The sequence below is a fragment of the Salmo salar genome, chromosome 02 (genome assembly GCF_965601325.2).
Source record: "Salmo salar chromosome 02, fSalSal1, whole genome shotgun sequence".
Classification (NCBI taxonomy): Eukaryota; Metazoa; Chordata; class Actinopteri; order Salmoniformes; family Salmonidae; genus Salmo; species Salmo salar.
This window is the reverse complement of record NC_138292.1, coordinates 18,925,001-18,940,000: the sequence shown is the minus strand read 5'-3', so window position 1 is coordinate 18,940,000 and position 15,000 is coordinate 18,925,001. Positions and strand designations below refer to the sequence as shown.

The 15,000-nt window shown below is 52.4% G+C and overlaps 1 protein-coding gene across 3 annotated transcripts in view; it reads right to left on the bottom strand.

The window, feature by feature from the left end:
• The window catches only part of LOC106605892 (sorting nexin-27), a 53,575-nt gene that overhangs the window by 28,916 nt on the left and 9,659 nt on the right, over window positions 1–15,000 (bottom strand). For all 3 annotated transcript variants that reach the window (XM_082960487.1, XM_082960489.1, XM_082960482.1), the window contains exons 2-7: window positions 8,643–8,874; window positions 8,054–8,246; window positions 7,092–7,159; window positions 6,699–6,803; window positions 5,735–5,813; window positions 1–98 (exon numbers count right to left, since the gene is read on the bottom strand). The exon at window positions 1–98 is cut by the window's left edge and continues 66 nt beyond it. In XM_082960487.1, the coding sequence (XP_082816613.1) occupies window positions 1–98; window positions 5,735–5,813; window positions 6,699–6,803; window positions 7,092–7,159; window positions 8,054–8,246; window positions 8,643–8,874 (775 nt within the window). The remainder of the gene's footprint in view (window positions 99–5,734; window positions 5,814–6,698; window positions 6,804–7,091; window positions 7,160–8,053; window positions 8,247–8,642; window positions 8,875–15,000) is intronic.

The window sequence follows — 15,000 nt, the reverse complement described above, 5'->3', positions numbered from 1 at the left end:
GAGCCACTTGCGCAGGGTGAGGCAGGTCCCAGGGACAGCAGACGTGTAGTTCTGAACATACAGCTTGTGGGGGAACTCATTAGGAGCCAGTTTACGCACTGACGGAGAGAGAGAGTCAGAGAGCGACAGGGTTAGGTCGGTGGGAGAGAGAGAGCGACAGGGTTAGGTCGGCGGGAGAGAGAGACAGAGAGAGAGCGACAGGGTTAGGTCGGTGGGAGAGAGAGAGAGAGAGAGTGCGACAGGGTTAGGTCGGTGGGAGAGAGAGAGTGACAGGGTTAGGTCGGTGGGAGAGAGAGCGACAGGGTTAGGTCGGCGGGAGAGAGAGACAGAGAGAGAGCGACAGGGTTAGGTCGGCGGGAGAGAGAGAGCGACAGGGTTAGGTCGGCGGGAGAGAGAGACAGAGAGAGAGCGACAGGATTAGGTCGGTGGGAGAGAGAGAGAGAGAGAGGGCGACAGGGTTAGGTCGGTGGGAGAGAGAGAGCAACAGGGTTAGGTCGGTGGGAGAGAGAGAGCGACAGGGTTAGGTCGGTGGGAGAGAGAGAGCGACAGGGTTAGGTCGGCGGGAGAGAGAGACAGAGAGAGAGCGACAGGGTTAGGTCGGTGGGAGAGAGAGAGAGAGAGTGCGACAGGGTTAGGTCGGTGGGAGAGAGAGAGTGACAGGGTTAGGTCGGTGGGAGAGAGAGCGACAGGGTTAGGTCGGCGGGAGAGAGAGACAGAGAGAGAGCGACAGGGTTAGGTCGGTGGGAGAGAGAGAGAGACAGGGTTAGGTCGGCGGGAGAGAGAGAGCGACAGGGTTAGGTCGGCGGGAGAGAGAGACAGAGAGAGAGCGACAGGGTTAGGTCGGTGGCAGAGAGAGAGAGAGAGAGAGCGACAGGGTTAGGTCGGCGGGAGAGAGAGAGCGACAGGGTTAGGTCGGCGGGAGAGAGACAGAGAGAGAGCGACAGGGTTAGGTCGGCGGGAGAGAGAGACAGAGAGAGAGCGACAGGGTTAGGTCGGTGGGAGAGAGAGACAGGGTTAGGTCGGTGGGAGAGAGAGAGCGACAGGGTTAGGTCGGTGGGAGAGAGAGAGAGAGTGAGAGAGAGAGCGACAGGGTTAGGTCGGTGGGAGAGAGAGAGAGACAGAGAGACAGGGTTAGGTCGGTGGGAGAGACAGAGAGACAGGGTTAGGTCGGTGGGAGAGAGAGAGAGACAGGGTTAGGTCGGTGGGAGAGAGAGACAGAGAGAGAGCGACAGGGTTAGTTCGGTGGGAGAGAGAGAGAGAGAGTGCGACAGGGTTAGGTCGGTGGGAGAGAGAGAGTGACAGGGTTAGGTCGGTGGGAGAGAGAGCGACAGGGTTAGGTCGGTGGGAGAGAGAGCGACAGGGTTAGGTCGGTGGGAGAGAGAGCGACAGGGTTAGGTCGGCGGGAGAGAGAGCGACAGGGTTAGGTCGGCGGGAGAGAGAGACAGAGAGAGAGCGACAGGGTTAGGTCGGTGGGAGAGAGAGAGAGAGAGAGAGAGGGCGACAGGGTTAGGTCGGTGGGAGAGAGAGAGCGACAGGGTTAGGTCGGTGGGAGAGAGAGAGCGACAGGGTTAGGTCGGCGGGAGAGAGAGACAGAGAGAGAGCGACAGGGTTAGGTCGGTGGGAGAGAGAGAGAGAGAGAGTGCGACAGGGTTAGGTCGGTGGGAGAGAGAGAGTGACAGGGTTAGGTCGGTGGGAGAGAGAGCGACAGGGTTAGGTCGGCGGGAGAGAGAGACAGAGAGAGAGCGACAGGGTTAGGTCGGTGGGAGAGAGAGAGAGACAGGGTTAGGTCGGCGGGAGAGAGAGAGCGACAGGGTTAGGTCGGCGGGAGAGAGAGACAGAGAGAGAGCGACAGGGTTAGGTCGGTGGGAGAGAGAGAGAGAGAGAGAGAGAGGGCGACAGGGTTAGGTCGGTGGGAGAGAGAGAGCGACAGGGTTAGGTCGGTGGGAGAAAGAGAGCGACAGGGTTAGGTCGGCGGGAGAGAGACAGAGAGAGAGCGACAGGGTTAGGTCGGCGGGAGAGAGAGACAGAGAGAGAGCGACAGGGTTAGGTCGGTGGGAGAGAGAGAGACAGAGAGAGAGCGACAGGGTTAGGTCGGTGGGAGAGAGAGACAGGGTTAGGTCGGTGGGAGAGAGAGAGCGACAGGGTTAGGTCGGTGGGAGAGAGAGAGAGAGAGAGAGAGAGAGCGACAGGGTGACAGGGTTAGGTCGGTGGGAGAGAGAGAGCGACAGGGTTAGGTCGGTGGGAGAGAGAGAGCGACAGGGTTAGGTCGGCGGGAGAGAGACAGAGAGAGAGCGACAGGGTTAGGTCGGCGGGAGAGAGAGACAGAGAGAGAGCGACAGGGTTAGGTCGGTGGGAGAGAGAGAGACAGAGAGAGCGACAGGGTTAGGTCGGTGGGAGAGAGAGACAGGGTTAGGTCGGTGGGAGAGAGAGAGCGACAGGGTTAGGTCGGTGGGAGAGAGAGAGAGAGAGAGAGAGAGCGACAGGGTTAGGTCGGTGGGAGAGAGAGAGAGACAGAGAGACAGGGTTAGGTCGGTGGGAGAGAGAGAGAGACAGCGACAGGGTTAGGTCGGAGGGAGAGAGAGACAGACAGAGAGAGAGCGACAGGGTTAGGTCGGCGGGAGAGAGAGACAGAGAGAGAGCGGCAGGGTTAGGTCGGCGGGAGAGAGAGAGCGACAGGGTTAGGTCGGCGGGAGAGAGAGAGCGACAGGGTTAGGTCGGCGGGAGAGAGAGAGCGACAGGGTTAGGTCGGCGGGAGAGAGAGAGCGACAGGGTTAGGTCGGCGGGAGAGAGAGAGCGACAGGGTTAGGTCGGCGGGAGAGAGAGAGCGACAGGGTTAGGTCGGCGGGAGAGAGAGAGCGACAGGGTTAGGTCGGCGGGAGAGAGAGAGCGACAGGGTTAGGTCGGCGGGAGAGAGAGAGCGACAGGGTTAGGTCGGCGGGAGAGAGAGAGCGACAGGGTTAGGTCGGCGGGAGAGAGAGCGACAGGGTTAGGTCGGCGGGAGAGAGAGAGAGAGAGCGACAGGGTTAGGTCGGCGGGAGAGAGAGACAGAGAGAGAGCGACAGGGTTAGGTCGGTGGGAGAGAGAGAGAGAGAGCGACAGGGTTAGGTCGGTGGGAGAGAGAGAGCGACAGGGTTAGGTCGGTGGGAGAGAGAGAGCGACAGGGTTAGGTCGGCGGGAGAGAGACAGAGAGAGAGCGACAGGGTTAGGTCGGCGGGAGAGAGAGACAGCGACAGGGTTAGGTCGGTGGGAGAGAGAGACAGGGTTAGGTCGGTGGGAGAGAGAGAGCGACAGGGTTAGGTCGGTGGGAGAGAGAGAGAGAGAGAGAGCGACAGGGTTAGGTCGGTGGGAGAGAGAGAGAGACAGAGCGACAGGGTTAGGTCGGCGGGAGAGACAGAGAGACAGGGTTAGGTCGGCGGGAGAGAGAGAGCGACAGGGTTAGGTCGGCGGGAGAGAGAGAGCGACAGGGTTAGGTCGGCGGGAGAGAGAGAGCGACAGGGTTAGGTCGGCGGGAGAGAGAGAGCGACAGGGTTAGGTCGGCGGGAGAGAGAGAGCGACAGGGTTAGGTCGGCGGGAGAGAGAGACAGAGAGCGACAGGGTTAGGTCGGCGGGAGAGAGAGAGAGAGCGACAGGGTTAGGTCGGCGGGAGAGAGAGAGACAGAAAGCGACAGGGTTAGGTCGGCGGGAGAGAGAGAGACAGAGAGCGACAGGGTTAGGTCGGCGGGAGAGAGAGACAGAGAGCGACAGGGTTAGGTCGGCGGGAGAGAGAGACAGAGAGCGACAGGGTTAGGTCGGCGGGAGAGAGAGACAGAGAGAGACAGGGTTAGGTCGGTGGGAGAGAGAGACAGAGAGAGAGCGACAGGGTTAGTTCGGTGGGAGAGAGAGAGAGAGAGTGCGACAGGGTTAGGTCGGCGGGAGAGAGAGACAGAGAGCGACAGCGTTAGGTCGGCGGGAGAGAGAGAGCGACAGGGTTAGGTCGGCGGGAGAGAGAGAGCGACAGGGTTAGGTCGGCGGGAGAGAGAGAGCGACAGGGTTAGGTCGGCGGGAGAGAGAGCGAGAGAGAGAGCGACAGGGTTAGGTCGGCGGGAGAGAGAGCGAGAGAGAGAGCGACAGGGTTAGGTCGGCGGGAGAGAGAGCGAGAGAGAGAGCGACAGGGTTAGGTCGGCGGGAGAGAGAGAGAGAGAGCGACAGGGTTAGGTCGGCGGAGAGAGAGAGAGAGAGAGCGACAGGGTTAGGTCGGCGGGAGAGAGAGAGAGAGAGCGACAGGGTTAGGTCGGCGGGAGAGAGAGAGAGAGAGAGAGCGACAGGGTTAGGTCGGCGGGAGAGAGAGACAGAGAGCGACAGGGTTAGGTCGGCGGGAGAGAGAGACAGAGCGACAGGGTTAGGTCGGCGGGAGAGAGAGAGAGAGACAGAGAGAGAGCGACAGGGTTAGGTCGGCGGGAGAGAGAGAGCGACAGGGTTAGGTCGGCGGGGGAGAGAGACAGAGAGCGACAGGGTTAGGTCGGCGGGAGAGAGAGACAGAGAGCGACAGGGTTAGGTCGGCGGGAGAGAGAGAGAGAGCGACAGGGTTAGGTCGGCGGGAGAGAGAGACAGAGAGCGACGGGGTTAGGTCGGCGGGAGAGAGAGACAGAGAGCGACAGCGTTAGGTCGGCGGGAGAGAGAGAGCGACAGGGTTAGGTCGGCGGGAGAGAAAGAGCGACAGGGTTAGGTCGGCGGGAGAGAGAGAGCGACAGGGTTAGGTCGGCGGGAGAGAGAGCGAGAGAGAGAGCGACGGGGTTAGGTCGGCGGGAGAGAGAGCGAGAGAGAGAGCGACAGGGTTAGGTCGGCGGGAGAGAGAGCGAGAGAGAGAGCGACAGGGTTAGGTCGGCGGGAGAGAGAGAGAGAGAGCGACAGGGTTAGGTCGGCGGGAGAGAGAGAGAGAGAGCGACAGGGTTAGGTCGGCGGGAGAGAGAGAGAGCGACAGGGTTAGGTCGGCGGGAGAGAGAGAGAGAGAGAGCGACAGGGTTAGGTCGGCGGGAGAGAGAGACAGAGAGCGACAGGGTTAGGTCGGCGGGAGAGAGAGACAGAGCGACAGGGTTAGGTCGGCGGGAGAGAGAGAGAGAGACAGAGAGAGAGCGACAGGGTTAGGTCGGCGGGAGAGAGAGAGCGACAGGGTTAGGTCGGCGGGGGAGAGAGACAGAGAGCGACAGGGTTAGGTCGGCGGGAGAGAGAGACAGAGAGCGACAGGGTTAGGTCGGTGGGAGAGAGAGAGAGGAGAGAGAGAGACAGAGAGAGAGAGAGCGACAGGGTTAGGTCGGTGGCAGAGAGAGACAGAGAGAGAGCGACAGGGTTAGGTCGGTGGGAGAGAGAGACAGAGAGAGAGCGACAGGGTTAGGTCGGTGGGAGACAGAGAGCGACAGGGTTAGGTCGGCGGGAGAGAGAGACAGAGAGCGACAGGGTTAGGTCGGCGGGAGAGAGAGAGAGAGACAGAGAGAGAGCGACAGGGTTAGGTCGGCGGGAGAGAGAGAGAGAGAGCGCGACAGGGTTAGGTCGGCGGGAGAGAGAGAGAGAGCGCGACAGGGTTAGGTCGGCGGGAGAGAGAGACAGCGACAGGGTTAGGTCGGCGAGAGAGAGAGAGACAGAGAGCGAGAGGGTTAGGAAGCCTCTCTCTCTCTCTCTCTCTCTCTCACTCACTCACGAGTTAGCACATGGAAAAAGACTAGTACTATGAAATAAAAGATGTCACTCTCACACTTACCAAAGGAGTGGTTTATGACCTCAAACAGAGCAAAGTAGCTGGCCGTTATGCTGTCCATTCCTACTTTCATGACCACAGCCTGTGGGAGAGTGAGAAAGGCCTGTGCATTAACAAGGAGGCCTGTGCATTAACAAGGAGGCCTGTGCATTAACAAGGAGGCCATTTACGGTCCAGCCTAGAATTGTTTAATGTGGGTCCAAGTGGTAACCAAGGTGCAGGGAACCAGGTGTGGCCTGATGTCCCGGGGAACCAGGTGTGGCCTGATGTCCCGGGGAACCAGGTGTGGCCTGATGTCCCGGGGAACCAGGTGTGGCCTGATGTCCCGGGGAACCAGGTGTGGCCTGATGTCCCGGGGAACCAGGTGTGGCCTGATGTCCCGGGGAACCAGGTGTGAGGGTGTGGCCCGATGACCCTGGGGAGCTAGGTTTGAGGGTGTGGCCTGATGGCCCTGAGGACTCGGTGTGACGGTGTGGCCCGATGGCCCTGGGGAGTCGGTGTGACGGTGTGGCCCGATGGCCCTGGTGTGACGGTGTGGCCCGATGGTCTAGGTGGACTAGGTGAGAGGGTGTGGCCTGATGGTCCTGGGGACTCGGTGTGATGGTGTGGGCTGATGGTCTAGGTGGACTAGGTGAGAGGGTGTGGGCTGGTGGTCTAGGTGGACTAGGTGAGAGGGTGTGGGCTGGTGGTCTAGGTGGACTAGGTGTGACGGTGTGGGCTGATGGTCTAGGTGGACTAGGTGAGAGGGTGTGGGCTGGTGGTCTAGGTGGACTAGGTGTGACGGTGTGGGCTGATGGTCTAGGTGGACTAGGTGAGAGGGTGTGGGCTGATGGACTAGGTGAGAGGGTGTGGGCTGGTGGTCTAGGTGGACTAGGTGTGACGGTGTGGGCTGATGGTCTAGGTGGACTAGGTGAGAGGGTGTATATGTGAGGGCTGTATGTGTAACTAGGGGTTAGGGGTGTGTTACCTGGTAGACCTGGTCAGTAGTACAGTTCTTGCGGACTCGGACTGTGACGGTGGTTTTATCAGGCATGGCTATCCTCAACTCCACATCTGATACGCCGTTATAGTTCTACGGAGATGGGGAGGGCAGAGATGACTTACGGCCAGGTGGGTGAGAAGGCAGTCACAGGACCACTCATAGGCCAGACATGCACAGACACACACAGTGTAGACAGAGATGGAAAAGCAGGAGAGAGGAAACTAAAAAGAAGAAAAAAGACAGATGCCAGCCCCATCTAACACATCCCAGAGGATAGGATGAGAGGAGAGAACAGCAGAGAAAGAGAGAGAAAGAGTCTAAAAAAGAATACATCTTAGAGAGAGGAATAAGCAAACACACTCAGAATGACACGCTTACCTCATCAGACTCATCAGACAGAAACTCCTGCATGACATCACTCTCCCCAATCACCCTCACTGAACACACTGTGAAGAGAGAAGGGAGAATGGGCAGGAGGATGGTGAAAAGGAGGGGAGAGAGAAAGTAGAAACACGGAGAAAGGCAGATCCATTGTAGACACTCCCATGAAACTCTATGAGTAGCCTGTTATCCTGACCTTCTCTACCTCCTCTCTAAGACACTCCCATGACTTCCTCTATGAGTAGCCTGTTATCCTGACCTTCTCTACCTCCTCTCTAAGACACTCCCATGACTTCCTCTATGAGTAGCCTGTTATCCTGACCTTCTCTACCTCCTCTCTAAGACACTCCCATGACTTCCTCTATGAGTAGCCTGTTATCCTGACCTTCTCTACCTCCTCTCTAAGACACTCCCATGACTTCCTCTATGAGTAGCCTGTTATCCTGACCTTCTCTACCTCCTCTCTAAGACACTCCCATGAGCTTCCTCTATGAGTAGCCTGTTATCCTGACCTTCTCTACCTCCTCTCTAAGACACTCCCATGACTTCCTCTATGAGTAGCCTGTTATCCTGACCTTCTCTACCTCCGCTCTAAGACACTCCCATGAGTTCCTCTATGAGTAGCCTGTTATCCTGACCTTCTCTCTAAGACACTCCCATGAGTTCCTCTATGAGTAGCCTGTTATCCTGACCTTCTCTACCTCCTCTCTAAGACACTCCCATGAGTTCCTCTATGAGTAGTCTGTTATCCTGACCTTCTCTACCTCCTCTCCAATCCTTTCCTTTCCACATTTCTTCCTCCATTCATTTATTGCATCAACTTCCACCTTTTTCCAGTTATCCCTCCTCCATCTCATTCCACCCTTTCTATCACCTTTCCAAACGGTTTTTGCTCCATATTTCTCTGGCCTAATCTTTCTCCCTCCCTCCCTCCCTCCCTCCCTCCCCCTCCCTCTCACCTTTCTCCAGGTATTCCTCCAGTCCCCTGCGTCTAGCGTCTAGTTGTTGTTCAGACAGGGAGAAGGGCCATTTGCCAGGTATTTTGGGGAAGGTGTAGTTGGCAAACTCTCTCTTCAGGTTCTGGTTGAGGATAGCAAACTCCCTGTATCTTTTAGAACACAGCTGTCTGCCTGCCATGTACACATTATACACCTGCAAACAGACACACACAGTTGAAATATTCTTTAGGCATTTTTATTAAATTGAACCTTTATTTAACTAGGCAAGTCAGTTAAGAACAATGACGGTCTAGGAACAGTGGGTTAACTGCCTTGTTCAGGGGCAGAACGACATATTTTTACCTTGTCAGCTCAGGGATTCAATCTAGCAACCTTTTGGTTACTGGTCCAACGGTCTAACCACTAGGCTACCTGCGGCAATACCTACATGTTATGTACATCTTTCCTCAGTCATTTTATCTCTCCCTCTCTCCCCTGGTTGCGTTCAGTGTATTTGCATGTTGGGACAAATGCGGACAGGTTGTTCTCACCAGTCCTTCCCTCTCTCCACCCCCCCTTCCTTTCTTTCTCCTTCCGTCCATCTACTCACCACAAACCTCTCCTGGTTGAGTTCAGCGTGTTTGTATGTGGGGACGGAGATGGGGACGGCCTGTTTGTCGCTGTAGTCGTAGCAGGACTGGGCTGAGCCGTCGTCTCCGGGGTCCAGACAGTCAGCCTCCTGGGGAGGTACAGACAGCACGGCCAGCATCAGCTCCCTCTCCCCCGCACGGATCAGATCCACCACCTGCTTATGGGTCGCCCCCTCCACGTTCACACTATTACTGAGAGAGAGAGAGAGGGAGAGAGAGAGAGAGAGAGAGAGAGAGAGAGAGAGAGAGAGAGAGAGAGAGAGAGAGAGAGAGGAGAGAGAGAGAGACAGGCAGATAAAGGGAGGTACAGATTGAATATTCATTCATAACTGGGCTAGGGTATAGTGAGTCATTATTGCAAATGAGCAGCAGCAGACATACATAATTAGAAACTAGCATTGGTTCTTTCGAAATAAAATGAATTCTGTTGTTGACGTTTCTTGCTGCCTAGTCAGTGTGTGTCTTGGTGTGAGTGGACAAACCCTCTTGTATAACAGTGATCATCCTATATTTAAGGGCCAGTCTGTGTGTGTCTGGGAGTGAATGGACAAACCCTCTTGTATAACAGTGATCATCCTATATTAAGGGCCAGTCTGTGTGTGTCTGGGAGTGAATGGACGAGCCCTCTTGTATAACAGTGATCATCCTATATTAAGGGCCAGTCTGTGTGTGTCTGGGAGTGAATGGACGAGCCCTCTTGTATAACAGTGATCATCCTATATTAAGGGCCAGTCTGTGTGTGTCTGGGAGTGAATGGACAAGCCCTCTTGTATAACAGTGATCATCCTATATTAAGGGCCAGTCTGTGTGTGTCTGGGAGTTAATGGACGAGCCCTCTTGTATAACAGTGATCATCCTATATTAAGGGTCAGTCAGTAGAGTCATGATAAGGCTGTCAGCAAGTCTAATGTTCACCTCAGCCGGAACTCTGACATCTCCCATGGCAACGGGGTCACGGTGGGGTCGCGTCACTCAGATGACTGCGTCAGAGCATGAGCTAGTAAGCTGGACTTGTGACCTCTGCAGGGACTGTGTATGTGTGTGTGTGTGTGTGAGAGACTGGGCCACTCAGATGGCAGTGTGTCAGGGCATGGGACTGTGTGTGTGTGTGTGTGTGTGTGTGTGTGTGTGTGTGTGTGTGTGTGTGTGTGTGTGTGTGTGTGTGTGTGTGCCAGCAGGAGTGCTGACGTCTGCACTGCAGCAGCCTATAGTAAATATTACAGTTACCAACTGTAGTTAGGCTCACAGTTCACACAGTAGAAACCAATCCTACCTTGAGGAGACATGATGTCAATGTGATATTTCTGTAGAAGTTCACAGGAAAAGATATGATAAAGTAGCCCTTAGCTTAGTAAACCCAGGCTATCTATCATGTTGTTACATCAGTGACTGAGAGGAACAGAACGCAGGCCAAAGGTTACAGCATCAACACACAACACTGCCAGACAGACCAACTGCAGAGGAGATGCTCCACAAGCACTGCAGCCAACACTGAGGAGGACTGGTGACATAAAACAAACAGCTCAGACTGATAACACACAATGACAGATACACACACTCCAATGTTTCATCAAGGAAACTGACAGTGTGTGTGGGTAGAGAACACAGTAGGTCCATTCTGTCATCTGTAGGCTTGTGTGTGTTATGCATCCAAACATGTTGATCCCTGCATGTATCCCTTACAGGTGTCAAAACACCCAGACTCATTTCCTTAAATTACTACTCTCCAGGCTGGCTAATGTTTAACTGAAAGCTGCTGAGGTAGTCATACCACACACACACACACACACACACACACACACACACACACACACACACACACAGAGACAGACCAGACAGAGACAGACCAGACAGAGACAGACCAGACAGAGACAGACCAGACAGAGACAGACAAGACAGAGACAGACCAGACAGAGACAGACCAGACAGAGACAGACCAGACAGAGACAGACCAGACAGAGACAGACCAGACAGAGACAGACCAGACAGAGACAGACCAGACAGAGACAGACCAGACAGAGACAGACCAGACAGAGACAGACCAGACAGAGACAGACCAGACAGAGACAGACCAGACAGAGACAGACCAGACAGAGACAGACCAGACAGAGACAGACAAGACAGAGACAGACCAGACAGAGACAGACCAGACAGAGACAGACCAGACAGAGACAGACCAGACAGAGACAGACAAGACAGAGACAGACCAGACAGAGACAGACAAGACAGAGACAGACAAGACAGAGACAGACCAGACACGGAAAGACAAAAACACAAGTCTTTCTCCAGTCTAGTCTGGTTAGGACTCAGGAACAACTGTGGGTCATATAGCCAGTGAGTGTTTGGACTGGACTGGAGGCTGTCATAAAGGCACAACTTGCAGACTTGTTTACGCTGCTGTGCGTTTTGTTGCCGATCTTACTTTGCTACCTGACGGTTTTTTACTTTTTCATTACCGTATATTTTTACTTTTTCCCTCACTCAACTTTTTTCATTCAACTTTTTCACCCCGGAGGTTTTATCTGGACATGGTTCGTCAGGACTTCAAACAGCCGAAGCTAAGTAACATTAACATGATGCCTTCTAATTGCAGTCGTTGTACTTATAATATACAGGAGAACGATCGCCTTACGGCAAGGATAGCTGTGCTGCAAGCCCAGCTTCAGACGCGATCGTTAGGCAAGGGTAATTTCAGTGTAGGAAAGGATGAAACAGCGTCTGTGCCACCAGTAAGTACAGATAGTAACGTTAGTATAAATCCCCTCGCACGGTCCCCACAGCCGGACAACTTTCTCATGGCTTCTGGAGGGAAACGCTGTAGGAATGCTCAACCGGTGTCGCTTATCACAGCCGACAGAAACTTTCAACCGGTTCTCCCCATTAAGCGAGTCGGAGGCCGAGACTTCTCTGGTCTCTACTCCTACCGTTGTGGGGTCTGAGACGCCGACGGCTCCCACCATTAGCTCTGACAAATTGAAAACCCTAGTCATTGGCGACTCCATTACCCGCAGTATTAGACTTAAAACTAATCATCCAGCGATCATACACTGTTTACCAGGGGGCAGGGCTACCGACGTTAAGGCTAATCTAAAGACGGTGCTGGCTAAAGCTAAAACTGGCGAGTGTAGAGAGTATAGAGATATTGTTATCCACGTCGGCACGAACGATGTTAGGATGAAACAGTCAGAGGTAACCAAGCGCAACATAGCTTCAGCGTGTAAATCAGCTAGAAAGATGTGTCGGCATCGATTAATTGTCTCTGGCCCCCTCCCAGTTAGGGGGAGTGATGAGCTCTACAGCAGAGTCTCACAACTCAATCGCTGGTTGAAAACTGTGTTCTGCCCCTCCCAAAAGATAGAATTTGTAGATAATTGGCCCTCTTTCTGGGACTCACCCACAAACAGGACCAAGCCTGGCCTGTTGAGGAGTGACGGACTCCATCCTAGCTGGAGGGGTGCTCTCATCTTATCTACGAACATAGACAGGGCTCTAACTCCACAATGAAATAGGGTGCAGGCCAGGCAGCAGGCTGTTAGCCAGCCTGCAAGCTTAGTGGAGTCTGCCACTAGCACAGTCAGTGTAGTCAGCTCAGCTTTCCCCATTGAGACCGTGTCTGTGCCTCGATCTAGGTTGGGCAAAATTAAAAATGGCGGTGTTCGCTTTAGCAATCTCACTAGTATAAAGACCTCCTCCATTCCTGCCATTATTGAAAGAGATTGTGATACCTCACATCTCAAAATTGGGTTACTTAATGTTAGATCCCTCACTTCCAAGGCAGTTATAGTCAATGAACTAATCACTGATAATAATCTTGATGTGATTGGCCTGACTGAAACATGGCTTAAGCCTGATGAATTTACTGTGTTAAATGAGGCCTCACCCCCTGGTTACACTAGTGACCATACCCCCCGTGCATCCGGCAAAGGCGGAGGTGTTGCTAACATTTACGATAGCAAATTTCAATTTACAAAAAAAAAAACAATGACGTTTTCGTCTTTTGAGCTTCTAGTCATGAAATCTATGCAGCCTACTCAATCACTTTTTATAGCTACTGTTTACAGGCCTCCTGGGCCATATGCAGTGTTCCTCACTGAGTTCCCTGAATTACTATCGGATCTTGTAGTCATAGCAGATAATATTCTAATTTTTGGTGACTTTAACATTCACATGGAAAAGTCCACAGACCCACTCCAAAAGGCTTTCGGAGCCATCATCGACTCAGTGGGTTTTGTCCAACATGTCTCTGGACCTACTCACTGCCACAGTCATACTCTGGACCTAGTTTTGTGCCATGGAATAAATGTTGTGGATCTAAATGTTTTTCCTCATAATCCTGGACTATCGGACCACCATTTTATTACGTTTGCAATTGCAACAAATAATCTGCTCAGACCCCCCAACCAAGGAGCATTAAAAGTCGTGCTATAAATTCTCAGACAACCCAAAGATTCCTTGATGCCCTTCCAGACTGCCTCTGCCTACCCAAGGACGTCAGAGGACAAAAATCAGTTAACCACCTAACCGAGGAACTCAATTTAACCTTGCGCAATACCCTAGATGCAGTTGCACCCCTAAAAACTAAAAACATCTGTCATAAGAAACTAGTTCCCTGGTATACAGAAAATACACGAGCTCTGAAGAAAGCTTCCAGAAAATTGGAACGGAAATAGCGCCACACCAAACTGGAAGTCTTCCGACTAGCTTGGAAAGACAGTCCGTGCAGTATCGAAGAGCCCTCACTGCTGCTCGATCATCCTATTTTTCCAACTTAATTGAGGAAAATAAGAACAATCCGAAATTTCTTTTTGATACTGTCGCAAAGCTAACTAAAAAGCAGCCTTCGCAAATGGAGGATGGCTTTCACTTCAGCAGTAATAAATGTATGAACTTCTTTGAGGAAAAGATCATGATCATTAGAAAGCAAATTACAGACTCCTCTTTAAATCTGGGTATTCCTCCAAAGCTCCATTGTCCTGAGTCTACACAACTCTGCCAGGACCTAGGATCAAGGGAGATACTAAAGTGTTTTAGTACTACATCTCTTGACGCAATGATGAAAATAATCATGGCCTCCAAACCCTCAAGCTGCATACTGGACCCTATTCCAACTAAAGTACTGAAAGAGCTGCTTCCTGTGCTTGGCCCTCCTATGTTGAACATAATAAACGGCTCTCTATCCACCGGATGTGTACCAAGCTCACTAAAAGTGGCAGTAATAAAGCCTCTCTTGAAAAAGCCGAATCTTGATCCAGAAATTATAAAAAACTATCGGCCTATATCGAATCTTCCATTCCTCTCAAAAATTTTAGAAAAAGCTGTTGCACAGCAACTCACTGCCTTCCTGAAGACAAACAATGTATACGAAACGCTTCAGTCTGGTTTTAGACCCCATCATAGCACTGAGACTGCACTTGTGAAGGTGGTAAATGACCTTTTAATGACGTCAGACCGAGGCTCTGCATCTGTCCTCGTGCTCCTAGATCTTAGTGCCGCTTTTGATACCATCGATCACCACATTCTTTTGGAGAGATTGGAAACCCAAATTGGTCTACATGGACAAGTTCTGGCCTGGTTTAGATCTTATCTGTCGGAAAGATATCAGTTTGTCTCTGTGAATGGTTTGTCCTCTGACAAATCAATTGTAAATTTCGGTGTTCCTCAAGATTCCGTTTTAGGACCACTATTGTTTTCACTATATATTTTACCTCTTGGGGATGTCATTCGAAAACATAATGTTAAATTTCACTGCTATGCGGACGACACACAGCTGTACATTTCAATGAAACATGGTGAAGCCCCAAAATTGCCCTCGCTAGAAGCCTGTGTTTCAGACATAAAGAAGTGGATGGCTGCAAACTTTCTACTTTTAAACTCGGACAAAACAGAGATGCTTGTTCTAGGTCCCAAGAAACAAAGAGATCTTCTGTTGAATCTGACAATTAATCTGGATGGTTGTACAGTCGTCTCAAATAAAACTGTGAAGGACCTCGGCGTTACTCTGGACCCTGATCTCTCTTTTGAAGAACATATCAAGACTGTTTCAAGGACAGCTTTTTTCCATCTACGTAACATTGCAAAAATCAGAAATTTTCGGTCCAAAAATGACGCAGAAAAATTAATCCATGCTTTTGTTACTTCTAGGCTGGACTACTGCAATGCTCTACTTTCCGCCAACCCGGATAAAGCACTAAATAAACTTCAGTTAGTGCTAAATACGGCTGCTAGAATCCTGACTAGAACCAAAAAATTCGATCATATTACTCCAGTGCTAGCCTCCCTACACTGGCTTCCTGTTAAGGCAAGGGCTGATTTCAAGGT